The sequence below is a fragment of the Mobula hypostoma genome, chromosome 18 (genome assembly GCF_963921235.1).
Source record: "Mobula hypostoma chromosome 18, sMobHyp1.1, whole genome shotgun sequence".
NCBI lineage: Eukaryota > Metazoa > Chordata > Chondrichthyes > Myliobatiformes > Myliobatidae > Mobula > Mobula hypostoma.
Window position 1 is genome coordinate 1,103,627 of NC_086114.1, and position 27,737 is coordinate 1,131,363.

Sequence of the window (27,737 nt, forward strand, 5' to 3'; positions counted from 1 at the left end):
CTGATCCAATTCTTCCAGTCATCCCCACTCCCCTGCCTTCTCCCCATGTCCTTTGATGCCCTAGCTAATCAAGAACCTATCTATTTTTGCCTTAAATGCACCCAGTGACTTGGCCTCCTCAACCACTTATGGCAACAAATTCCACAAATTTACCCCTCTCTGACAAAAGTAATTTCAACGCATCGCTGTCCTAAATGGACGTCCTTCAATCCTGAAGTCATGCCCTCTTGTCCTGGATTCCCCTACCATGGGAAATAATTTTGCCATATCTAAATTGTTCAGGCCTTTTAACATTCAGAATGTTTCCATGAGATCCCCCCACATTCTCCTGAACTCCAGGGAATACAGTCCAAGAGCTGCCAGACATTCCTCATACAGCAACCCTTTCATTCCTGTAATCATTCTCGTGAATCCCCTCTGAACCCTCTTCAATGTCAGTAAATCCTTTCTAAAATAAGGAGCCCAAAACTGCACACAATATTCCAAGTGTGGTCTCACAAGTGCCTTATAGAGCCTCAACATCACACCCCTGCTCTAATATTCTACACCTCTACAAATGAGTGCCAACATTGTATTTGCCTTCCTCACCACCTACTCAACCGGAGGGTAACCTTTAGGGCATCCTGCTCAAGGACTCTCAAATCCCTTTGCATCTCTGCATGTTGAATTCTCTCCCCATCTAAATAATAGTCTGCCCGTTTATTTCTTCCACCAAAGTGCATGCCCATACACCTTCCAACATTGTATTTCATTTGTGACTTCTTTGCCCATTCCGCTAAACTATCTAAGTCTCTCTGCAGGCTCTCTGTTTCCTCAGCACTACCTGTTCCTGCACCTATCTTTGTATCCTTGGCAAATTTAGCCACAAATCAATTAATCCCATAGTCCAAATCATTGACATACGTTGTAAAAAGCAGTGGTCCCAACACTGACCCATGTGGAACTCCACTGGTAACCAGGAGCCAGCCAGAATAGGATCCCTTTATTCCCACTCTCTGTTTTCTGCCCATCAGCCAATGCTCCACACATGCTAATAACTCCCCTGTAATTCCATGGGAACTTACCTAGCAAAGCAGCCTCAAGTGCGACACCTTGTCAAAGGCCTTCTGAAAATCGAAGCATACCACAGCTACTGCATCTCCTTTGTCTACCCTGCTTGTAATTTCCTCAAAAAATTGCAGTAGGTTAGTCAGGCTGGATTTTCCTTTTAGCAAACCATGCTGGCTTTGGCCTATCTTGTCATGTACATCCAGGTACTCCGTAATCTCATCCCTAACAATCAATTCTAGCAACTTTCCAATCACTGATATCAGGCTAACATGTCTATAGTTTCCTTTCTCCTGCCTCCCACCCTCCTTAAATAGTGGAGTAACATTTGCAATTTTCCAGTCATCCGGTACAATGCCAGAATCTTTTGATTCTTGAAAGATCATTGTTAATGCCTCCGCAATCTCTCTAGCTACTTCCTTCAGAACCCGAGGGTGCATTCCATCAGGTCCAGGAGATTTATCCACCACTAAGCTTCCTGAGCACCTTCTCAGTCGTAATTTTCACTGTACATACTTCACTTCCCTGACACTCTTGAATGTCTGGTATACTGCAGATGTCTTCCACTGTGAAAAATTATGCAAAATATGCATTCAGTTCCTCTGCCATCTCTGCATCTCTCATTACAATATCTCCAGCGTCATTTTCTATTGGTCCTATATCTACCCTCAACTCCCGTTTACCCTTTATATACTTAAAAAAGCTTTTAGTGTCTCCTTTGATATTAGTCGCCAGCTTCCTTTCATAATTCATCTTTTCCTTCCTAATGACCTTAGTTTCCTTCTGAAAATTTTTAAAAGCCCAATCAATCCTTTATCTTCCCAGTTGCTTTGGCTTCCTTGTATGCCCTCTCTTTTGCTTTTACTTTGGCTCTGACTTCAATTGTCAGCCATAGTAGTGTCCTTCTTTCATTTGAAAATTTCTTATTTGGAATATATCTGTCTTGCACTTCCTTCATTTTTCGCAGAAACTCCAGCCATTGCTGTTCTGCTGTCCTTCCTGCCAGTGTCTCCTTCCAGTCAACCTTGGATAGTTCCCCTTTCATGCCATTATAATTTCCTTTATTCCACTGAAATACCGGCACATTGGAATTTAGTTTCTGCTTCTCAAATTTCAAAGTGAACTCGATCACTGTTCCCTAAGGGTTCCTTAAATTTAAGCTCTCTTATCACCTTCAGATCATTGCACAACACCCAATCCAGCACAGCTGATCCCCAAGTGGGCTCAACAACAATGAGGTCCAGTACTGGCCTGGTTTTCTCAATCCATTTTCATGTTAAAATCCCCAATGATTATCATGACATTGCCCTTCTGACATGCCTTTTCTATCTCCTGCTGTAATTTGTAATACACATCCCAGCTGCTGTTCGGAGGCCTGTATACAACTGCCATTAGAGTCCTTTTACCCTTGCCATTTCTTAATTGAGCTCATAGAGACTCTACACCTTAACCCTTTCTAATGATTTAATATTATTTCTTATACACAGAGCTACACCACCCCCTCTGCCTTCTAACCTATCTTTCCGATACACCGTATACCCTTGGATGTTCAGCTCCAAATGGCAGCCATCCTTTAGCCAAGTTTCAGAGGTGACCACAACATCATACTTACCAGTCTGTAGCTGAATTTCAAGATTGTTCATTTTATTTCTAATGCTGCATGCATTCAAATATAACATCTTCAGTCCAGTATTTGTTGCTTCCTGTGTTAACTGCATCAGACCTCTATTGCCCTGTAACTCATCCCACTGGCTGTGATTATGCCTCATCTCCTGCCTGCCTTTTCTGTCATCTCTGTTGCACACTATCTGATTTATTTCTGTTTTCCCCTTCCTCAGCCCTATCACTCCGGTTCCCATCCCCCTGCCAAATTCGTTTGAACCCTCCCAAACAGCTCTATTAAACCTGCCTGCTAGGATATCAGACCCCCTTGGGTTCAGGTGTAACCCATCCTTTTTGTACAGGTCATTACTCCCCCAGATGAGGCCCTAATGATCCAGAAACCCGAAGCCCTGCTCCCTACACCAGTCTCTCAGCCACGCTTTAATATCCCTGATCATGCTATTCTTGCGCTCGTTAGCACATGGCACAGGCAGCAATCCTGAGATTACTACCCTGGAGGTCCTGCTTTTCAGCTTCCTACTCAACTCCCTGATTTCTCTCTTCAAGGCAGAGATCGATAGGTTCTAGATTAGCTGGGGCATCAAAGGGTATGGGGAAGGCAGGGGAGTGAGGATGACTAGAAGAATTGGATCAGCCTATGATTGAATGGCGGAGCAGACCTGATGGGCTGCATGGCCTACTTCTGCTCCTATATCTTATGGCCTTATGGTTTTAAATATTTACTAGCCCTAAAGTGATCATTAGAGCTGATATAATTAGCTTCATGTACAACATTGAGAATTACTTTGCACAATATCACAGATTAAGCTTGTGCAAGAGTGCATACTGGTAACTCTTTGGTACTCTTATTTTCACCTTGCCCTACTGAATGAAGTAACTCATTAGGCCCTGTCCCCCAGCTTGTTCATTCTAACCAACTTGCTAAAATTCCACGCACCTGCATGTGGCCCATATCTTGCTAAAAATTTCTTATCCAAGTACTTGTTTAAATATCTTTTAAACATTGTAATTGTACACATCTCTTACCAGCTCGTTCCTTATACCAACCATGTGAGAAGGTTGCACCTCAGATTCTCTTTAAGTCTTTCCCCTCTCATCTTAAACCTATGCTCTCTGGTTTTAGACAACTCTACCCTGAGAAAAAGGCCATAACCATCCATCTTTTCCATTCCTCTTCTGACTTTATAAACCTTAGCCCCCGTCACTCCAGAGTCAACAGTACCACCCTTTCCAGTCTTTCCTTCTAAACTGAACCCTCCAGTCCTGGCAGTAATCTTGTGAACCTTTGCTGCATCAACTCTGGCTTCATCACATGCTAGAACTGCATATAATTCTCCAGGTGCAGTCTCAGGAATGTCCTATATAATGCATGGAGCAGTGGTGTTAATTCAGTATGAATCACCTCCTTTGCAATAATTGACCTTTAGAAACCCAAACAGCATAAATACTCTCCCAAAAGTCTAACTTCCTCTTTACATCCATTTTCATGCAAAGGCCTTGATTTGTTAATGGGGTATGGTTCTTCGGCACAGCCTCTGATACCTCACCCAAAAGTCAGGCTTTCCAAGCACTGCAAATAGCATAATCACTTAGTGAACTCATGTCCACATCACGCTTTGAAAAGGAGGCACTGGATGGTTATCAGGAGCCACAACGTTGTGCCAAAGTAATTAAAAATATCAGTGGTCAAATAGTCTAGTCACAAAACAGATAACCAAACTAGGTTCTTTGTAACTGATGTAAAGTGGTCTAAATGTTGGCATTTCTTGTTTGATTTAATTCTGCCTTAATTAATGATATCACTCATCTTTATGAGATTTATCAATTTAGTGAGCGTTTTGTTAATCCTTTAACCTGATAAATTATTTAGATGCAAACAATATATAAAAGACTATTTCCATGTGAATATAAAATTTCAATTGAGATTTGCCTTTATTAGAGCAGAAATCACTTTATATAATAATAGATCATTCTTGTTATCTTTACAAGCGATGTTTTATTTAATTTGCTGCACTAACATGAACTGTACATATTTTAATCGCCGATGTTATTCAACTGGGTAGCAGTAAGCACTTAAAACAAGTTTCTTTTTTTCTTGCCCAGATAAAGCAAATACTGATATCTCTTCAAAAGAGAACACTGAGGAAAACTCTGTTGATTCTGAGCCTGTAGCGAGAGTTGTGAAACGCAAAAAAGGTTGGCCAAAAGGAGTGAAGCGTGGTCCAGCTAAATGGAAGCGTAAAGCTGAGAATAAAACTGGCTTTAAACTCAACCTGTATACACCACCAGAAACTCCCCTTGAGCCTGAGCAACATGTCGCACCAGAGGAGAAGTATGTAGTGTCTGAACAGACAGCTGTTGGTGAGCAGCATGGTGAGGCAGTCCCTTCCATAACAGAGGGAGATGAACTTGAAGGTGAGCGGAAGGTAGAATCCTCAGAATCTACCTGCCTATTGAGTCAGGAAAGGGAACCTGTAGAAGAACCAACTATACAAGAACACAAGTTTACTAGTCTAGTTCCTGAAGATGAAACTCATAATCCTGAGCAAGAAGATGATGATGATGATGATGAGGAGGAGGTGAATCAAAATGAGGGCCATGATGCAGACGATGAAGATGACAGCCACATGGAGTGTGCTGCAGCACTGGAAGAAAGTCCAGAGGAAGAATCGCCAAAGCAGGAGCCATTCTTAGAGTTAAATATTCCAAGTAATTCTACAGAGCAGAAAGATGAGTTGGATCAAAATACTCAACCCGTGCCAGATTCTGAAAACCAAAGCAATGATCGTGAAGAGATCTTAGAGTGCACACCAGATTCAGGTGAAGATCATGCCAGAAGCCAGGATAGTAAGAATAATGGAAAGCAGACCCCTGGATTCAGGGAGCAGCATATCAGTGCAGTGCCTGACACAGAGACAGCACAGGCTGTTCAGTCATTGACACAAGAAAATGGTGAACAAGAAAACACTGAGCAAGTAAACACCTACCAAGACTGTGCAGAGACCATGGAGGCCTGTCAGACACTGCAGCATTACTCTCATACAGAGCAGAGTCCACACGTGGATGACAGCCAGCAGTCAGACCACAGCAGTCCCCTTTCATCTGTTCATTCAAACCCCAGCCAGTCGGCTCGTTCTGTGAACAGCCCTGGTGTGCCTCCCATTGAGAACAGCTACACTCAGATCAGCCCTGATCAGAGTGGCACCTCTGCACCACCTTTACAGAACATAGAAACCAGTCCAATGATGGATGTCCCATCAGTTTCGGACCATTCACAACAGGTAGTGGACAGTGGCTTCAGTGATCTGGGCAGCATTGAGAGCACAACAGAAAACTATGAGAATCCGAGCAGCTATGACTCAACCATGGGAAGCAGCGTCTGTGGCAACAGCAACACACAGAATAGTTGCTCATTTAGTAACATATCTTCCAGTAGCCTTACTCAGGGCAGCTGTGCAGTAACTCAGCAGATGACTAACATCAATGGTAGTTGTAGTATGATGCAGCAGAACCGTATCAATTCCCCACCAAACTGCACTGTTAAGTCTCCCCAGAATTGTATAATTGAAAGGTCTCCAAGTAACAACCAAGCACAGCAGCTGTCACAGTGCGGCATGACCACCAGTTTTGTACAGGCAATACAACTGACAGACATTGCCGAAACCGGAAGCTCAGGCATTAGTATCTATGACAGGATGGGTCAAGGTGATTTTGGAACTGGGAGCTATCCACAGCCATCTGCCAATTTCAGCCTGGCCAAGTTGCAACAGCTAACTAACACAATCATGGATCATCCATTGCCTTACAGTCACTCAGCTGCCGTCACTTCCTATGCAACAAGTGTCTCTCTATCCACTCCACATTCTGGCCTTGTCCAGCCTCATTCCTTATCTGGGGGAGCTCCAGCACAACCAACAATGACCCCCCCACCTAATCTTACTCCGCCACCAATGAACCTAGCGTCGCCACTTCTACAGCACAGTATGGCAGCTCCCAATATTGGGATCCCTCACACTCAGAGACTGCCAACACAGATACCAACAAAGAGCCACGTCGCCGTTCGCTCCAAGTCGGTGGCTCACCAGCAGCAGCTCTACGGCCGTGGCACCTCCACTGTGGCCATGCAGCCGGCGGCACGCTCTGTCAGCTTGCAGCGCACCATGAACATGGGTCTGGTGTCCACACCACCTTACAATGTCAGTTCCATGAATGTGAATGCCCTGAATGCAATGAATGGCTACAGGATGACCCAGTCCATGATGAACAGTGGTTACCATGGCAACCCGGCCTACATGAATCAAACTGCCCCCTACCCCATGCAGATGCAAATGAGCATGATGGGAGGTCAGCCATACACTCAACAACCAATGCAGAGTGCACCTCATGGCAATGTGATGTATACGCCACCAGCTCATTACAGTCACATCAACACCGGCATGACCAAACAGCCTTTGAATGGCTCCTACATGAGGAGGTAGATTTGGGTCAGATAAGATAATTAATAACAGGGAGATTCTGCATAGCTGGAAGCAAATGCAGAGTGTGAGGTGATCCACTGAGAAGACCACCTGTTTTGCTGAACTGTCACGAGAAAATAGTTTTGAAGAAATTATTAATAGCACTTTGTGTTCAATCTGTTGACAGAAGGAAGTCTTATTTATTTTTTAATTCAAGTTGGGTGGGACTTGTTTTCACTTTGCGGTATCTGTAGTTCTCCTTTGTGTGTGGTGTGGACAGATGACGACTTTGCAACATGCGTGAAAACAGAAGCAGCAGGCCGTGTGTTAGAAACTTTCAATGTGCCTATTGCCCTTGGAGAAGGTTTGGCCAGTTCTACATTGAGAACAAACAAGCTTACAGAGAAGACAACATAGCCACACCTGGGGCTGTAGGGGATATCTGTTATACAGTACAAGTATATTTGAGTTTTGTGAAGCTGATGGCTAATTCAGCATGCAACTGAACATCAGTGGAAGAATTTGTTTGTGACTGTGTGTCCTTTAGTAAAACAGGAATGTATTGTGTTTAACAGCAAGCCATTTGTTATGTTTTGCCTTTATTAGGTTTTACTAGCTTTGAAGTAAAATGAAAACTATATTTTTGTTAATTCTGAGACTGTAAAAATTGTAAAAGCTGGACCTTGAGTTCATTTGGCAGTTTTTGAAAAGGTTACTTGCAAAAATGTTCAGTGTATAATTGAGACATTTTTTTATACCTGATTTCTTTTCTTCAGTGAGGCAGCTTTCTGTTTTTTAAATGATTGCAAAGTATTCTGTTTGACAAATGAACACACAAATTGTGTTAACATCATATCTAAATATTTGTACATGTCGGGTTCAGACAAGCAAAGCTTTTTCACGAATAATGTCAGCCAGCAGCAGAACTGTTGGCTGAGTAGCTGTTCTGAGATGTGTTGCCCCAATAATGAACATCTTTAACTATTCATTGGCATTCCATCTGTAGATTTTTCTATCTTTAGAGAATATTGAAGTTCTATTTTAAAAAATTTTAGATCTGTAGTGTGTGAATATACCAACATATGCTTACAAAACGCATGTAAAAAGCAAAAGTATTTGTGTCTGTTTATATTGCTGACTTTTTGTAGCCTTTGTACTTGCACATGGTGACTGTAAGGCCTGCGAGGGAAAAGCTGGATACGTGTATAAAGATAGGAGACAGACAAGTGAGGTGCACTTGAGTTTATCAGTTATCCTTCCAGCCAGTCACTTCAAAGGACGCTGTACATTTTAACATGGAATAAATTATGTTGACCCATTGACAGAGTTTCTGTGCTCTGAACTTTCAGAATATTGTTGGTGATGATAGATTAACAGGTACTTAACATTTTTTACAGGTTTGCATACATTTTTGCTACATTTTTAGAATCTCCTGCTTATATTAATATAACCATGGTAAAATGTTTCAAAATGTTCAAATAAGGCATCAGGCAAGAATGAAAAATAAATGGACACATGAGGCTGCTGGAATATGGAGCTACAACCAATCTGCTGGAGGAACGAGTCGAGCAGCATTGTCACAATTTCAGAGCAGAACTGGGTTAAATAAATGAATGAAGACTCCAGAAAGCAGGGAAGTGAGTGGGCTGCAAACTAGATTTCAAAAGAACCAAATGCAGAGAGCAGTGATTGCTGACACTGAAATGAGAGGGAATGTAAAGTGGTGTTGGAGAGGAAAATTGTGAGTGGGGAATGTCAGCATTTCCAAAGTATTTGGCAGCAGCCTACTGTGGCAAGACTCAGGCTGCCAAAACCACATACAAAACATGGGCTAATTCTGACTGAATTGTAGTTTGTGAGAAGGCAAAGAATCTGACTCAAGAACTCTCTGGATTCTGCAGTGATTTGGGTGGAGGTGAAGTAATCACCTGGCCGGATCAGCGTTAGTGTGTTCTTTGAAATCCCGTTGTGGAGCTGATAGATCCATAAAACCATAACAAGTAGGAGCAGAAGTAGGTCATTCAGCCCAGCAAGTCTGCTCCGTGATTCCATCGGGGCTAATTCCAGATCCCAGTCAACCCCATACACCTGACTTCACACCATATCCTTTGAAGCCCTGACTGATCAGGAAATGATAAACTTCTGCCTTAAATAAACCCACAGACTTGGCCTCCACCACAGTCTGTAGCAGTGCATTCTACAGATTCACCGCCCCCTGGCTAAAAAATTCCTCCTTACTTCTGTTCTAAAACGTCACCCCTCAATTTTGAGGTTGTGCCCTCTAGTTCTAGATACCCCCATCATAGGAAATATCCTCTCCACATCCTTTCTAGTCCTTTCAACATTTGGTAGATTTCAAGGAGATCTCCGCGCCCCCACCCCCCCCCCGCATTCTTCTAAATTTGAGTGAGTACAGGCCCAAAGCTGCCTAAAGCTCATCATATATTAACCCCTTCATTCCCGGGATCATCCTCGTGAACCTCCTATAGACTCTCCAATCACAGCACATCCTTTCTGAGATGCACTGTGTTCCAGCTGCCACTTTGCTCATTCTTCCAATTTGTCTTAAGTCCTCCTGCAATCACATTGCTTCCTCAGCATTATCAACCCCTCCACCTATCTACACATCATCTGCAAAAGTTGCCACAAAGCCATCAATTCCATTATCCAAATCTCTGACAAACAATGTGAAAAGTAGCAGTCCCAAAACTGACCCCCTGAGGAACACCACTAGATACTGGCAGCCAACCAGAAAAGGCCCCTTTTATTCACACTTGCTGCCTTCTGCCTGTCAGCTGTTCCTCTATCCATGCCAGTATCTTCCGTTTAATGCCATAGGATTTTATCTTGTTAAACAGCCTCATGTGTGGCACCTTATCAAATATCTTATGAAAATTCAAGTAAATGACATCCACTGCCTCTCCTTTCTCCACCCTGCTTGTTACTTCCTCAAAGAACTCTTAACAGACTTTTCAGGCAAGATTTCCCTCTACAATAACTATGTTGACTTGGCTTATCATTAGTCTCCAAATAACCCAAAACCTCATCCTTAATAATAGACTCCAACACTTTCCCAACCACTGAGGTTAAGCTAACTGGCCTATAATTTCCTTATAGGTCCAGTAATTATTCTTTGTGATGAAGAAACTGACTCTAGTCCTTACAAGAATCAGACAATGCTGCACATCATGGAGGGAAACATTCATTTCAGGTATTCACTGCTAAAGAACGAAGACTGATCTGATGACATGTAAGGTAAACATTCTGACTTAGTTTGCAGATGTATAATTATAACTAACCATGAGCTCAGTCAACTGTACAACAGACAAACATTTAGCTGGACAGCAAAACAAAGCAGACTCTTAGTGCCTCATAATTTTCCTGATATTTAGAATATACCTCCCTTAATTTAAATCATTCTGAGATGTTTATTGCACAGGAGGAACTAATTCAGCTCCTTGAATCCAGACCTTACAAAAATAGAGTACTGTCACCCATCCCTCCTCCCAGCTTTAAGCCTGTGGCTTTCGTAGCTTTCACCACATCAGATGCTTTTTAAATGTCAGCAATGTCCTTGTTTAGGCATTGTGATCCAGATCCTTTCTCAGTCAAATGTCTCCTTGCTTCAATGAAAGAGTCCCCATATCCCTCACAGAAAAGAAGATATTTGAGCTGATTATAGATGAACCATCTCAGCCTTATTGAAGTTATCGCAGGAGAAGGTTGCATATGTGAACAATTACAAGAGCTTGGAGGAGATAATCAAAACAGATCTGAGTCTGTAGCGGAAGCAGGGAAAATAACAAGAAACAAAGAATGATGACGACATCAACAAATAATGTTTTGCCTTTGCTGCAGAAGACAAGATACGTAGCAGATACAAGGCTGAACTGGGGGAACCAATGACTAAGGAACAAAGTCATGGGAAATTACGGTGATAACTCCCCCACCCCAGAATAAATCCCATACATCCTAGTCTTCACAGCAGAGGTGGTGTATACATTAATAATCTCCCAAAATGCCTTGGATTCTGGTACAGCAGATTAGAAGATGGGCAGCACTATTTAAAAAAGAAGGGATTGCACTAATATGATATAGTAACCTGTCAAACTGATATCTTTGATGCCAAAATGCTGGAATTCATCATAAAAGACTGATGATCAGATAATTCAGAAAAATCACAGTACGAGCAGAAGTCAGACCATAATAGATAAGGGAACCGAGTAGATGTAGTCTCTCTGGATTAACCAGATGTATAAAGTGACATGCAGAATTGTATCCCCTAAAGTAAAGGCTTGTGTGGTTAATTTTGTTTATGATACAAAACTGGGTAATGAGAAAGATGCACCAGGGTTTCAAGGGGGGTAAATGTGGTTAAATACAGGAGTTGGGATGTTATGTTGAAACTGTATAAAACATTGCTGAGGCCTAATTTTGAGTATTGTGTGAAGCCAAGCTAAAAAGAAAGCTATACATAAGATTGAAAGAGTGCAGAGAAAATTTATAAGAATGTCGCCTGGACTTGAGGACCTGAGTTAGAGGGAAAGGTTGAATAGGTTATGACATTTTTCCCTAGAATATAGAAGATTGAGAGGAGATTTGATAGAGGTATACAAAATTATGAGGGGCGTAGATAAAGTAAATGCAAGCAGGCTTTTTCCACAGAAGTTGGGTGAAACTACCATCAGGTCATGGCTTAAGGGTAAAAAGTGAACTGTTTAAAGGGAATGTGAGGGGGGTCTTCTTCACTCAGAGGGTGCTGAGAGTGTGGAATGAACTGCCAGCGCAAGTGGTGGATGCGGGCTTGATTTCAACATTTAGGAGAAGTTACGGGTAAGTACAAGGATGGGAGGGCTATGGTCCAGGTGCAGGTTGATGGGACTAGGCAAGTTAATGGTTTGGCATGGACCAAAGGGCCTGTTAGTTTGCTATGACTAAATGGCAGGGGTTCCCAACCTGGGGTCCATAGACCCCTCAGTTAATGGTAGGGGTTTATGGTATAAGAAAGATTGGGAGCCCCTGGCCTATGTGCAAAAATGTGAGGTCATCGACACTGGTAGAAAGCATAAAGGATTTTTTAAAATGTATACATTGTTTAGATGGTGTGTTCTGAGGGAGTTGGCATCTTGAATACAAATCACTGTTAAAAAGCAGTTTAAGCCTACATTTAAGAAGAAAACAGTATGTTGAGCTTAGTTGGAGGAGGATTTGAATTCATTGAAACACTGTACAAGTCTGGTTTCACTGTTGAAAGAAGAATATCTTTGCAGTTGAGTGAGTTGAACAAAGGTTCGACAGGATTGATTCCTGGGATGGGAAGTTTAGTTTATAAAGAGAGGTGAAACAGACTGTGCACATGCTATTTTGAGCTAGAAACCTGAGAGGCAATCTCATTGAAATGCATGTTGGCAAACATTTGCAAAGATGATGTTTCCTTTGACTTCAGTGTTAACTGTTGAGGACACCAATCACGTGGGCTGGCAGTACAAAGGAAAGTAAGTCTTATTGCAGCTTTACGAGCTTTGGGAGATTTCATTCGGAGAACTGAACACTGTTTTAGCCTCTCTGTACCAAGAGATGGGCATATTTGACTTAAAAGTTAATGCTGTATATAGATTTGATTGAATTAGGGAAAAGAAGCAGACTCAAAAAAACACTGGGGAAGATGGGCCTAATCTCAAAGGTGATCTCATTAGTACTGAGAGGTATGGACCGAGTAAGCACTGTATGGTGGATTCCTCCAGGTAGCCAATTGACAACTAAGGATGACAGTGAAAGGATAGAGATGAGCCATGTGTGGCTGAAATGAGAAGAATTTAAGTCTTAGAGAATTGTAAGTCTTTATAATTCTCCATTCCATGGGATTAACAGTACTCAGATTATACTCAAGACAAACATTCCACTGGAGAAAGTGTGGGTCTCAAAAAGGACTCAACCCTCACTTAGCTTACTTGCAGTGCATTTGGTATGGCTAACTGTGAGTAAGGCATTTACTGCATTATGAAACTATTTTCACCGTGTTTTACCATGAAGGTGCTATATCTTCACTGAATGTTTTTTTTTAAATTACAAGCTATTTTAAGGAAAACTGACTTCCCACATCTTCATTTGCATGGTTTTTTTCCCCCTACAGTGCCTGCCAAATTGGTGACGACGTGTGGTTATGGAAAATTTGCGTCCTCCATAATTCAGGTGTTCATTCCCCCCAGTGATGCCAACAAGTCTCTACATGTTTGACTGCTGTATTGTTCTTTGTGTAAATTGGAGTTATATATCCCAATGTTAAATTTACACTGGATTATTACTGGTGTGTGTTTGAAACTTCGGACTATAACTTGTTACTGTGGTTTAATATTGACATGTAGGTTAAATTAGTGAATGCATTCTCAAAATTAAGAATTTCTTCTTGGGGTTGTCTTATTATTTGCCTGTAATTCCATCTTTGTAATTATGTGTATCTCAGGGTCAGTAACATGCTCATGGCAGGGACAATTAATCTGCTCAATTTATTGAAGAGTTCCCTGAATATCAGAAATATATGTATAGCTCAGTGTAGTTTTCCACATAACAATTCTGAAAACAATGTTAACAGCTTTCTTTCCCATTTCTATTTGTGCTGGCTCCATTCTTCATGATGCTTCTTTCCATCACCAGCTCCACATCAAGTGCTCTCAGTTGCTTCAGGAAGCCGCGATTTGGTAAAATGCACCGGTGCTTAAGAACTTGTTGAGCAGCATCTACCACTGTCATGTCCTTATAGATCATCAGGTACGCCAGCACAAGAGAAGCTGAACGGCTCCGACCCCGAGCACAGTGGACCAGGATCTTGGCTACAAAGGCAAAATAACAGGTCTTACAGAGAGGACAAGTTGTTTCAGACAAGGAAATACATCTGAACCTTGTGGACAGGTCCACATGATTAATGCAATAGCACCAATAGTATGGAAAATGTAAACCACAAATAATATGGAATGTGGAGGCCTACAATTAAACTGCAAGATTATCACACTGAAGAATCAACTTCCAGATGTTAATGGTGAAGGCTCATATCACAAAAGATTAGCCAATTGGTTGAAGTCCTGTGACCTCACCATTTGCAGAGCACCAATCGTATTTGCCATAGGTTGTGTGTCATCCAGGGAAAGGCCTGCACAACAATGGCAAGTCAGGTTGGTATTAAGCAGGAAATACTGAATCAGTTATGGAATGAAAACAGCAAATCCTTCCATGGACTACTGAACATTAACAATAATTTCTATTTATTATTCAAATTTGCAGCACTATGGTATTTTATTGTTTGGTGAAAAAAAATCCTCGCTGACAGAAACAGCTTTCTGTGAAATTTTGGATAGACAATTATCTAATTGCAAAAGGTAAAGATATGAATTTAAATAAACCAGCAGGAATAGTGAGTAAAATATGACTGATAACAACAATATGTTGAATATCATATTGTGGCAAATTAAATGAAGCAAAATCTGAACAAAAATGCTATGTATACATTAATATCAAAACTACTAAACTGGAAGGAATTACAGCCTTAGGAAATACAAAAGAGGTTAAAGTTTCAATCTGAATTGACCTTATTACAGAAGGATTTTTTAGTAGCTCTCATCTGCTGCATGTATTGTTAAATGTCAGTGATGGATTCAATAATTTACTGTGACTGTTAATAGTCCAGTTCTCAATCTTCTGATTGGTAGAAACCCGTACAAATGTCATTATTTTCAGTATTTCGCCAAAATAATTCTCCTCTAGGGCAATCTCATTTTCTAATGGACCCTGTTTTGAAACCCATTAATAGATACCTACAGATCGCCTAACTACTTGTGTAATCTATAGAGGAGTACTGTTACATTAGTTACTATAAAATACATCAGATTAAATCTGGCTGTTCAATATTGGCCATGGATTATAACAATCTTGACCTCCTGAGAACATTTCAGTTTGAATGGAAATCAAGGCAACTATTGGCTTAACATGCAAAACACCAGCCAAATTGAACATTGGGCAGAGATTAAAATTGTTTTAGTAAAAAAAAACTGAATTGCTGAGCTAATTATTTGTAGCTTGTAGAACAAAGAGTGAAATTTCAAATTAGATACACAATTTCCAGCCCATTGTTCCTCTTTGAAAGACCTTCCAAATTAACCCACTCCCTTGCTCCTGCCCCTTCACAGTATAAATGTTTCCATTTTGAGTAGTTATCCTCTTCAGAAGTTTCAATTGGATTTACATACATTGTCCTTTCTAATGTAGTGTTACAGGTCACAGCAACTTGATAGGAAGGACAAATCTCCTTGAGCCCCCTCACATCACCTTGCTAATGTACACTGCCTGGCAATGGAAGACTTTTATCTGGTTACTCTCGCCTTTCAATTCTTTGGCTGAATTTCCCCTACCCCTCTGCTCAAATAGCTTCTCCCATCACTTCACAATGAACAATAATTCGACAATTTTCAATTTCAAGCAAAAGACGGTAGAGAATTTGGCCAATCAGGAAGGATCTGGGGAGGGAGAAGCAGTAAGAACATTTCAGGTAGTTGAAGTTCCATCAGAGAAGGAAAAGATGTATGTTTGGTGAAGCTGTAAGAGGACAAGAAAAGTGTAATTGATGAAAGAAGCAAGATCCGCGGGAAAGAACAGCCTGAAGATAAATTTTCAAGAAAAATTGATTTATAGTTTTTGTGTTACAGAACTTTTCCAAAAATATTGGACCATTGAAAAATGACACTGGAGAGGTAGTAATGAGGGACAAGGAAATGATGGACGAACTGGATTTTGCATCAGTCTTCACTGTGGAAGACGATAGCAGTATGCTGGAAGTTCGAGTGTATCAAAGGGCAGAGGTGAGTGCGGTCCCATTACTAGGAAGAAGGTGTTTGAGAAACTGAAAGGTGTGAAGGGAGAGAGGTTGCCTGGACCAGATGGACTACACCCCAGGGTCTGAAAGAGGTAGCTGAAGAGATTATGGCTCTTTCAAGAATCAGTAGATTCTAGAATTGTTCCGGAGGTCTGGAAAATTGCAACTGTTATTCCACTCTTCAAGAAAGGAAGGAGGCAGAAGAAAGGAATTGAAAGGCCAGTTGCCCTAACTTTAGTGGTTGGGAAGATGTTGGAGTCAATTGTTAAGGATGTGGTTTTCAGGTAATTGGAGGGGGATGATAAAGTAGGCTAAAGTCAGCATTGTTTCCTTGAGGGAAAATCTTACCTGAAAAATCTGTTAGAATCCAGATATGAGGAGGAATTTCTTTAGCCAGAGAGTGGTGAATCTGTTCAATTTTGTTGCCACAGGCAGCTGTGAGGCCAACTCTTTATGTACAGTATATTTAGGGCAGAGGTTGATAGATTTTTGATTAGTCAGGGCATGAAGGGATACAGAGAGAAGACAGGAGACTGGGGCTAAGAGAAAAAGTGGATCAGCCATTATGAAATGGCAGAGCAGGCTCGATGGACCAAAAGACTCAATTCCGCTCCTATATCGTATGGTCTAATTCATTGAGGAAATAACTAGCAGGATAGACAAAGGAGACTGGTGGATGTTGTGTACTTGGATTTTCGGAAGGCATTTGACAAGGTGCCACACATGAGCCTGCTTAACAAGTTAAGAATCCGTGGTATTATTGGAAAGATACTAGTATGAATAGAGCATTGGCTGAGTGGCAAAGAGTGGGAATAAAGAAGCCTTTTCAGACTGGCTGTCGGAGACTAGTGGTGTTCTGCAGGTTGGTGTTGGGACTGCTTCTTTTTACATTGTATGTCAATGACTTGGATGACAGAATTGATGGCTGTGTGGCCAAGTTTGCGGACAATACAAAAATGGGTGGATGGACAGATAATGTTGAAGCAGCAGGGAGGCTGTAGACATAGAAACATAGAAAACCTACAGCACAACACAGGCCCTTCAGCCCACAAAGTTGTGTCGAACATGTCCCTACCTTAGAAATTACTAGGCTTACCCATAGCCCTCTATTTTTCTAACCTCCATGTACCTATCCAAAAGTCTCTTAAAAGACCCTATCATATCCGCCTCCACCACTGTCGCCGGCAGCCCATTCCATGCACTCACCATTCTCTGTGTAAAAAACTTAACCCTGACATCTCCTCTGTACTTACTCCTCAGCACCTTAAACCTGTGTCCTCTTGTGGCAACCATTTCAGCCCTGGGAAAAAGCCTCTGACTATCCACATGATCAATGCCTCTCATCATCTTATACACCTCTGTCAGGTCACCTCTCACCCTCCATCACTCCAAGGAGAAAAGGCCAAGTTCACTCAACCTATTCTCATAAAGCATGCTCCCCAATCCAGGCAACATCCTTATAAACCTCCTCTGCACCCTTTCTATAGCTTCCACATCCTTCCTGTAGTGAGGCAACCAGAACTGAGCACAGTACTCCAAGTGAGGTCTGACCGAAGTCCTATATAGCTGCAACATTACCTCTCGGTTCCTAAATTCATTTCCACGATTGATGAAGGTCAATACACCATATGCCTTCTTAACCACAGAGTCAACCTGTGCAGCTGCTTTGAGCGTCCTATGGACATGGACCGCAAGGTCCCTCAGATCCTCCACACTGCCGAGAGTCTTACCATTAATACTATATTCTGCCATCATATTTAACCTACCAAAATGAACCACTTTACACTTATCTGGGTTGAACTCCATCTGCCACTTCTCAGCCCTGTTTTACTTCCTGCCAATATCCTGCTGTAACCTCTGACAGCCCTCCACACTATCCACAACATCTCCAACCTTTGTGTCATCAGCAAACTCACTAACTCATCCCTCCACTTCCTCATCCAGGTCATTTATAAAAATCGCGAAAAGTAAAGGTCCCAGAACAGATCCTTGAGGCACTCTACTGATGATTGACCTCCATGCAGAATATGACCTGTCTACAACAACTCTTTGCCTTCTGTGGGCAAGCCAGTTCTGGATCCACAAAGCAATGTCTCCTTAGATCCCATGCCTCCTTACTTTCTCAATAAGCCTTGCATGGGGTACCTTATCAAATGCCCTTGCTGAAATCCATATATACTACATCTACTGCTCTTCCTTCATCAATGTCTTCTCACATTCTCAAAAAATTCAATCAGGCTCATAAGGCACGACCTGCCCTTGACAAAGCCATGTTGACTGTTCATACCTCTCCAAATGTTTATAAATCCTGCCTCTCAGGATCTTCTCCATCAACTTACCAACCACTGAGGTAACACTCACTGGTCTATAATTTCCTAGGCTATCTACTCCCTTTCTTGAATAAAGTGACAACATCCACAACCCTCCAATCTTCTGGAACCTCTCCTGTCCCCATTGATGATTGCCTGAGGCTCAGCAATCTCCTCCTTCGCCTTCCACAGTAGCCTGGGGTACATCTCATCCGGTCCCGGCGACTTATCCAACTTGATGCTTTCCGAAAGCTCCAGCACATCCTCTTCCTTAATATCTACATGCTCAAGCTTTTCAGTCTGCTGCAAGTCATCACTACAATCACCAAGATCCTTTTCCATAGTGAATACTGAAGTAAAGTATTCATTAAGTACCTCTGCTATTTCCTCCAGTTCCGTACATACTTTCCCACTGTCACACTTGATAGGTCCTATTCTTTCACTAATTCTTGCTCTTCACATACTTGTAGAATGCCTTGGGGTTTTCCTTAATCCTGCCTGCCAAGGCCTTCTCATGGCCCCTTCTGGCTCTCCTAATTTCCTTCTTAAGCTTTTCCTATTAGCCTTATAATCTTCTAGATCTCTAACAATACCTAGCTCTCTGAACCTTTTGTAAGCTTTTCTTTTTTTCTTGACTAGATTTATTACGGCCTTTGTACACCACGGTTCCTGTACCCTACCATAACTTCCATGTCTCATTGGATCATACCTATGCAGAACTCCACACAAATATCCCCTGAACCTTTGCCACATTTCTTCCGTACTTTTCCCTGAGAACATCTGTTTCCAATTTCCTGCCTGATAGCCTCATAATTCCCCTTCCTCCAAATTAAACGCTTTTCTAACTTGTCTGTTCCTATCTCTCTCCAATGCTATTGTAAAGGAGATAGAATTATGATCACTATCTCCAAAATGCTCTCCCACTGAGAGATCTGTCACCTGACCAGGTTCATTTCCCAATACCAAATCAAGTACAGCCTGTCCTTTCCTCTCCTCTACATATTGTGTCAAGAAACCTTCCTGAACACACCTAGCAAACTCCACCCCATCTAAACCCCTTGCTCTAAGGAGAAGCCAATTGATATTTGGGAAATTAAAATCTCCCATCATGACAACTCTGTTATTATTACACCTTTCCCAGATCTGTTTCCCTATCTGCTCCTCGATATCCCTGTTACTATTGGGCGGCCTATAAAAAACACCCAGTAAAGTTATTGACCCCTTCCTGTTCTTAACTTCCACCCGCAGAGACTCCGTAGACAATCCTCCATGGCGTCCATCTTTTCTGCAGCCGTGACACTATCTCTGATCAACAGTGCCATGCCCCACCTCTTTTGCCTCCCTCCCTGTCCTTTCTGAAACATCTAAAACCCAGCACTTGAAGTAACCATTCCTGTCCCTGAGCCATCCAAGTCTCTTTAATGGCCACTACATCATATCTCTAAGTACTGATCCCGCTCTAAGCTCATCTGCTTTGTTCACAACACTCCTTGCATTAAAATAGACGTATCTTAAAGCTTCGGTCTGAGCGCATCCCTTCTCTATCACCTGCCTAACTTCCCTCTCGCACTGTCTACAAGCTTTCTCTATTTGTGAGCCAACCTCCTCTTCCCCAGTCTCTTCAGTTCAGTTCCCACCCCCCCCAACAATTCTAGTTTAAACTCTCCCAACAATCCTTAGGAGAATGGGCAAAAAAAAATGGTAAATGGACTAGAGTGTCAGGAAGTGTATGATCATGCACTTTAAAAGCATAGACTATTTTCTAACTGGTGAGAAAATTCAAAATTCCGAGCTGCAAAGGGACTTGGGAGTCCTTGTGCAGGATTCCCTAAAGGTTCATTTGCAGTTTGAGTCGGTAGTGAGGAAGGCAAATGCAATGTTAGCATTCATTTCAGGAGGACTAATACAAGCAAGAATATAATACTGGGGCTTTATAAGGCACTGGTGAGGCCTCGCGGAGTATGTGAACAGTTTTGAGCCTCTTATTTAAGAACATAGAACATAGAAATCTACAGCACATTACAGGTCCTTCAGCCCACAATGTTGTGCTGACCATGTAACCTACTCAAGAAACTGCCTCGAATTTCCCTACCGCATAGCCCTCTATTTTTCTAAGCTCCATGTACCTATCTAAGAGTCTCATAAAAGGCCCTGTTGTATCCACCTCAACCACCATCACTGGCAGTACATTCCACGCACCCACCACTCTCTGTGTGAAAAACTTACCTCTGACATCTCCTTTGTACCTACTCCTAAGCACCTTAAAATTATGCCCCCTCATGTTAGCCCTGGGGAAAAGGCCTCTGGCTATCCACACGATCAATGCCTTTCATCATCTTATACACCTCTATCTATCAGATCACCTCTCATCCTCGGTTGCTCCTAGGGAAAAAGGTCAAGTTCATGCAACCTATTCTTATAAGGCATGCTCTCCAAAAAAGAATGTGCTGACAATGGAATGGATTCAGAAGAGGTCACAAGAATGATTCAGGGATTGAAAGGGTTATGGTATGAGTGATTGATGGTTCTGGGCTCTTATCCGCTAGAATTTAGAAGGATGACTGGATGTCATTGAAACTTACCAAATATTGACAGGCCTAGATATAGTGGATGTGGAGAGAATGTTTCCTATTGTGAGGGAGTCTTAGAATATTGTGAGGGAGCACACAGCCTTAGAATAGAGGGACATCCATTTTGAACGGAGGTGAGGAAGAATTTCTTTAGCTAGAGGGTGGTGAATCTTTGGAATTCGTTGCTAAAGATGGCTGTGGAGGCCAGGTCATTGGGTGCATTTAAGGTGGGCAGTTGAAAGCTACAGTCGACATTATGGGCCAAGACCCTTCAGCTGAACTGGAGAAAAGAAAATGAGTAGTAGATTTAAAAGATGGGAGGAGGGAAGGGAGAAACACAAGGTGATAGGAGAAACCAGGAGGGGGAGGAGTGAAGTAAAGAGCTGGAAGTTGATTGATGAAAGAGATACAGGGCTAGAGAAGGGCGAATCTGATAGGACAGGACAGAAGTCCATGGAAGAAAGAAAAGAGGGGAGGAGCACCAAAGGGAAGCGATGGGCAAGTGAGGAGATAAGATGAGAGAGGGAAAAGGAGATGGGGAATGGTGAAAGGGGAGGGGGCATTACTGGAAGTTCAAGAAATTGACGATCACGCTATCAGGTTGGAGGCTACCCAGACGGAATACAAGGTGTTGTTCCTCCAACCTGAGTGTGGCCTCATCACAACAGTAGAGGAGGCCATGGATTGACAGATTGGAATGGGAATGGGAAGTGGAATTAAAATGGGTGGCCACTGGGAGATCCCACTTCTTCTAGCGGACAGAACATAGTTGCTCGGCGAAGCAGTCTCCAATCTATGTCGGGTCTTGCCAATATACAAGAGGCCATACTGGGAAAATCAGACATAGTATATGACCCCAACAGAAGTGTTGCCTCACACAGAAGGACTGATTGGGACCCTGAATGGTAGGGAGGGAGGTGGTGTAGGGGCAGGTGTAGTACTTGTTCCGCTTGCAAGGATAAGTGCAGGAGGAAGATAAGTGGGGAGGGACAAATGGACAAGGGAGTCGCATAGGGAGCGATCTCGAGGAAAGCAGAAAGTGGGGGGAGGGAAAGATGTGCTTGGTGATGGGATCCACTGGAGATGGTCATAGTTCTGGAGTATTATGTGCTGGACACAGAGGCTGGTGGGGCGGTAGGTGAGGACAAGAGGAACCCTATCCCTGGCAGGGTGGCGAGGGAATGGGGTGAGAGCAGATGTGTGTGAAATGGAAGAGATGCGGTTAAGGGCAGCGATGATGGTGGAGGAAGGGAAGCTCCTTTCTTTCATCTCCATTGTTCTGGAATAAAAAGCCTCATCCTGAGAGCAGATGCGGCAGAGATGGAGGAATTGAGAGAAGGGAATGGCGTTTTTTACATGTAACAGGATGGAAAGAGTCCATGGGTTTATAATAAACGTTTGTTGATAAGCTATCTCCAGATAGAGACAGAGAAATTGACAAAAGGGGAAGGTGGTGTTGGAAATGGACTAGGTAAATTTGATGGCAGGGTGGAATTTGGAGGCAAAGTTGATGAAGTCCATGAGCTCTGCATGGGTACAGGAAGCAGCACCAATGCAGTTGTCGATGTAGCATAGGAAAACTTGGGTACGGACACCAGTGTAGGCTTGGAATATAGATTGCTCCACATAGCAGACAAAAAGGCGGGCATAGCTGGGACCTATGTGAGTGCCCATAGCTCCATTTTGTTTGAAGGATGTGGGAGGAGCTGGAGGTTGTTGAGACTGAGGACAAGTTCTGCTAGATGGAGGAGAATGGTGGTCAATGGGAATTGGTTGGGTCTGGTGTCCAGTAAGAAATGGAGAGCTTTGAGGCCTTCCTGGTGGGGATGGGGGTCTATAGGGACTGGACATCCATAGTGAAAATAAGATGATGGGGGCCAGGGAACTTGAAATCATTGAAAAGATCCAGAGTGTGTGAAGTGTCACAGATGTAGGTAAGAAGGCACTGAACTTGGGGGGATAAAATAGAGCCGAGGTATGCAGATATGAGTTCAGTGAGGCAGGAGCAAGCTGAAACATGGGTCTACCTGGACAAGCAGGTTTGTGGATCTTGGGTAGGAGACTCACACTCAGGTTGGAGGAACAACACCTTATATTCTGTCTGGCTAGCCTCCAACCTCTCCTCTCTTTCGCTATTCTCCATTCACTTTTCCTTCTCTCATCTTATCTCCTGGCCTGCCCATCACCTCCCTCTGGCGCTCCTCCCTCCTTTCTTCCATGGCCTTCCGTCTTCTGTTATTAGATTCCCTCTTCTCTAGCCCTGTATTTCTTTCACCAATCAACCTCACAGCTCTTTGCTTCACCCCTCCCTCCCGGTTTCACCTACCACCTTCTCTTTCTCCCTCCCTTCCTCCCACCTTTTAAATCTACTCGGCTTTTTTTTTTCTGCTGAAGGGTCTCGGCCCAAAACGACAAACTGTACTCTTTCCCATAGATGCTGCCTGGCCTGCTGAGTTCCTCCAGCATTTTGTTTGTGTTGCTCAGATTACCAGCATCTGCAGATTTTCTCTTGTTTGGAGGTTGAAAGGTGTTTGAAAGGTTACTGTGAGAATGCAGGAGAATAGAGTTGAGAGGGAAATGGATCAGCCATGATGAAATGGCAGAACAGAGTCGATGAGCTGAATGGACTAACCCTGCTCCTATGTCTCACAGTCTCATTTCTTCCTATATCACTCATCCTCTTCCCTGCCCCCTTTGTCCAGCTTCCTTCACTAACATCTGACTCTAGTCCCAATCACCAGTGGATGATCGATGGCTCTTTGCTGCCGCTGTTTAGAACAATACGAAGTTATTAAATTGTTTCTGTCTCATTTGTCTTTCTGGAGGTTGGAAGTAAATTAGTTGAGGGCTGCTGCAAGAAAGATGTTTCTAGATATTTAACTGTGATTTGATTCCCCACTATCCATGGATTTCATCCCGTGACCAGTGTTGTCTGCTGTGACTTACAGCTGGGTTTTCTTAGAGCTCTGTCAATGTACTGGGCAGCAGGGTAGAAGAATTTACTCAAATCGAAAGTTGTCAGGTCTGCAGCCTCCACACCGTAGTAATCAACAGGCATGTCTCTGTAGTAATCCTCCCCTGTGTCCACGTTCCAGCGACCATGGGCTGCATTTAGGATGTGAGTGAAGCCCATCTTTTCCACGGCATACCGGTCCAGTGCTGCTTCTCTGTGGTAAAATTTATAATCATAGACAAACTGAAACAAGTTATTCATCTCTTCTTGGAATTGGAACGGGTTTATTATTGTCACATGTACAGTTAACAGAAGACAAACAGTGGGTCCTCCTTGGGTTGGTTGGTTGTGGAACTCTTTAGATAGGGGCACAGACAGATGTTTTGTGGCCATGAACATAATTTATATACTTTTTTATGTATTGCAGAGTACTGCTGTCACAAAACAACAAATTTCACAGCAAATCTGTATTCAAGATTGTTTAATGTCATTTCTAGCACACAAGTGTAAAGGAGAACAAAATAATTGTTACTCCAGATCTATCAGTGATATTAAACCCGATTCTGAGACTCCTGGATGGTGCTGGCCCTGTGGTGCTAGGGTCAAGGATGTCTGAGTAGGCACAGAACATTCTGAAAGGGGAGGGTGAACAGCCAGAGGTCCTGGTCTATCTTGGTCTTAATGGCATAGACAGCAAAGAAGATAACTTATTGTGGAAAGGACTGATTCTAGGGAAGATGGGTTGAAGGTGGGAAAGGCTTGTGCCTGGAATGCACTACCAGAGAGAGATGTAGCTCCAGTCATAGCAGTAGTGTTTAAGATTGGGCAAGAACATGTGAACAGGTGGGGAATGGAGGGATACAGACCAAGTACAGGCAGATGGGGTTCCATCATGGTCACTAGAGGCATCTGAAGTCCTCTCTCCTAAATCAGCCCTTTAGCACTGCCTTCCTATTCCTACCCTCACTCCCTCATGGTACAAGGAGTAATCCAGAAGACCTGCTTTTTAACTTTCTACTTAACTCTCTAAAATTCCCGTGCAGGACCTCATCTCGCTCCCCACCAACAATGTTACGGATGGTGCAGGAAAATGTAGCTGAGCTAGAGGATCAGCCAGCACGTTTTTTGAAAGGCCAAATGAGCTCCTCCCCCTGACCAAGCCTTGAGCAGCTCATTCCTAATGGTTGATGCACCACTATGAGGTAAAGTCCCTGATTTACAGTAATTGTTAGTGGTAAATGTTTAATTTATATATTTACCTTAGATATCATACATTGCCTGGTGGAATTCCATTGGAGTTTAATGTGGAACTTACTCATCTCCGATGTAAATGTTCGGCCAGACTTCATTGACGTGAGCAAATTTTGCAGAGCCCTTCCAGAAAAGGCGTTCCAGTTCAAAAGCTCCTGGAGTAACGTAGTCACCATCAGGGTTCATCTTTGTTCGGGTCTCTGCACTTCTGGAGAGCATTGTGTCAGGGCAAATTGCTGAAATGGGAACTTCTCCAAATATTATTGACCTGAATGTTTGGTACAAAACATAAGCACGGATGAGAGTCAGTGAGAACATCTCGTGTTGTGATTGGATTGTTCTCTTCTCATCCACATTGACCGAGAGACATTCTAAACCTTGTACCAAGGTGAATCTATGCTTCACTTGGCTCCCTGAATGTTGTGAAGAGAAGAAGTAAAAGGGCAGTTGTAGCAAATCCTATACTTGCTGGGAAAGTGAGGATTGACTGGGGGGCAATGGAAGAACAGATCAGGGAGCCACATGGGGGTAGTCACAATGGAATGCAGAAAAAGAGGCAAAGATGTGTCTGCCTCACGGGGGGGGGGCGGGGAGTGAAATTGTGGATGGTGGAGGTGGGGTGGAAAGTGAGAAGGAGGAGAGTTGTATTCTTCCTCTGAATGACAACATTGTCCATGAAATGCCACCAGAATTATTTTCAAGACATTCTCATTGGTGGAAGAATTTTTTTCCTTGAATCTTGCTTTTTGAAGGAACCCTATCATAAAAGTGTGATGTTAGAACGAGTCTGAATTATTCCACAGTAACACGATGCTGTAGGAGCAGCATTCCTCCTGCATTTCATTCTCTCAGGTTTGTTTTGTTTGTATTTATATCAATGAGTTCCTCCGGGCCGTTATGAAATACTGTTCCCGGAGTCTTTCATGGCTGGGAATATTTAATTTATAGAGTAGGAATCTGCCTGAATAATTCAGCCTGGATGTTTCCACTGGGACAGACATGGAGGAAGGATTGCGGAGGTTCCGTGCCCCTCGGACCAGCAGAGGGTCCCGTTGCTTTTGCCGCCTGTTCCAACCCTGAACTGTAAATTCCGAACATCAAACACGAGAGTCGTTAAAAGTCACACATGCTCCACACTGCAGTTAAACAAACTGTGACAACTTTCCTTTCAACTCGGTCATGGAATGTGTACAGCCGGCAACTAACGTGGGCGAAATGCGTTAACATTGAGACACGAGGGAATGGCGGTACAGTACTCACCGCAGAACATTCACTGGACATCGGTTCGCCGCTCTCTCATTCCTTGCCCTCTCTCTCCCTGCTCTCTACACACTTCTGACGGGGTTGCTAATTCTGATGAGGTCGTCACGGCACAGAAAGGACTATTTTTAACCAGAGCATGAATTCGCAGCATGACTCCACATTCTGGCTCCGAACAGCATGGAAGAGTGTTGGCGTTAGGGAGCACTGGCTGTTGGAACAGTCACAGTGTCGGGCAAGGACACTGATCTGTGTGACACACGTCCCTGCCGATCTGCGAACGCCTCGTTACTTGTTTCTTGATTAATTTATACTACTAATCTCAACTAATTTGGACTGCCCTGGCGCTTTGTATTTGTAAACTCGCTGACACGAATCGACTGCTGCATTATCGATCAGCTTAAAAAGGCGTGTCAGTAATGGGAACTCACGGTGCTCACCCGCTGCCTGATCCGGCAGCTGCATGTGTTGGTGGCCTATGCGTTAGTGATGAGCCTCCCACATGTGTCCCTGCGCACCTTCCTGTGCCTTTACTGTCATCCCGGGTACGTGATCGACATTTTCGGAGAACTGCAGACAGTATGTGAATGTCGTGACATTATCCAATTGCACACATTCCATCCGGTGTTTAGTGTGCCCTCAGCGTTGTAGGTGTTCCGCGTCTTTGCCCCTTTCCCAAGGAAAATTCTCTCGTTTGTTTTAAAAGATTTGAGAAATAGGAGGGGGGGAAACAGAACAACATCCTCACCCTCATTGGACACACCGGTCATGGGGGAAAGGTTAGCCCCTCTCCATCCTCCTAGCACAGGGTCTAGACTGCAGAAAGGTGGTGAAGTTTGATTAACTCTGAGACCCCGAGGTCTGGCTACAGAGAATCCGGTTGATTACATTGAAGGGGGTTGTTTGCAGAAATTGAACATTAAGAGAAATGTTCAGATATAAGGAGTCAAAGTGTGACGGGGTCCTGAATTACTCCTATGAACTGTGCTCATTTACCCCTATTAACTGTGTGACGAGAATACACATAAAATTAAGATGTTTGCTGGCCTGGGTTAGCATCAGTGACATCAACAAGTGGTCTGCCACCTGCCCTCAGGGGAAGGAGAGATAAGGAACAATGGAGCAGCGTCTGGAGATGTGTAATGAAGGAACGGGGGAGAGAGAGCTGTCTGGAGCGGCTCCCCCCTTTGAACCTTACACACAGGCGATACCCCAGCAGGGGGATAAAAAGGGACCGGTTCGCTAAGGCAGGACACACGCCACCCGAGGTAACGAGACCCTGGAAGCGGTACGCCTCTCACGAGTCCGTGGGAAGTATCAGACAACGGCCAGGGTGGAAAGGTACGATCAGCGGGAACCCGGTGTGTGTCCACCCTTGCCTGGGTGCCGGGTTCACTGCAGAGG

General features: G+C 43.2%; 2 protein-coding genes across 5 annotated transcripts in view; one reads left to right on the plus strand and one right to left on the minus strand.

The window, feature by feature from the left end:
- kat6b (K(lysine) acetyltransferase 6B) overlaps nucleotides 1–8,851 on the plus strand; it is a 221,548-nt gene extending 212,697 nt beyond the window's left edge. For all 4 annotated transcript variants that reach the window (XM_063070288.1, XM_063070286.1, XM_063070287.1 and 1 more), the window contains exon 17: nucleotides 4,774–8,851. In XM_063070288.1, coding sequence (XP_062926358.1) covers nucleotides 4,774–7,148 — 2,375 coding nt within the window. In that variant the 3' untranslated portion in view covers nucleotides 7,149–8,851. The remainder of the gene's footprint in view (nucleotides 1–4,773) is intronic.
- Nucleotides 8,852–11,450: 2,599 nt separating this feature from the next.
- Nucleotides 11,451–26,956, minus strand: LOC134358267 (dual specificity phosphatase 29-like). Its single transcript, XM_063070290.1, has 4 exons — nucleotides 26,334–26,956; nucleotides 25,138–25,341; nucleotides 23,816–24,036; nucleotides 11,451–13,957 (listed from the first exon to the last, which is right to left on the minus strand). The coding sequence occupies exons 2-4, from the start codon at nucleotides 25,290–25,292 to the stop codon at nucleotides 13,713–13,715; spliced, it is 621 nt and encodes a 206-aa protein (XP_062926360.1). The 5' UTR covers nucleotides 25,293–25,341; nucleotides 26,334–26,956; the 3' UTR covers nucleotides 11,451–13,712.
- Nucleotides 26,957–27,737: the final 781 nt, after the last annotated feature.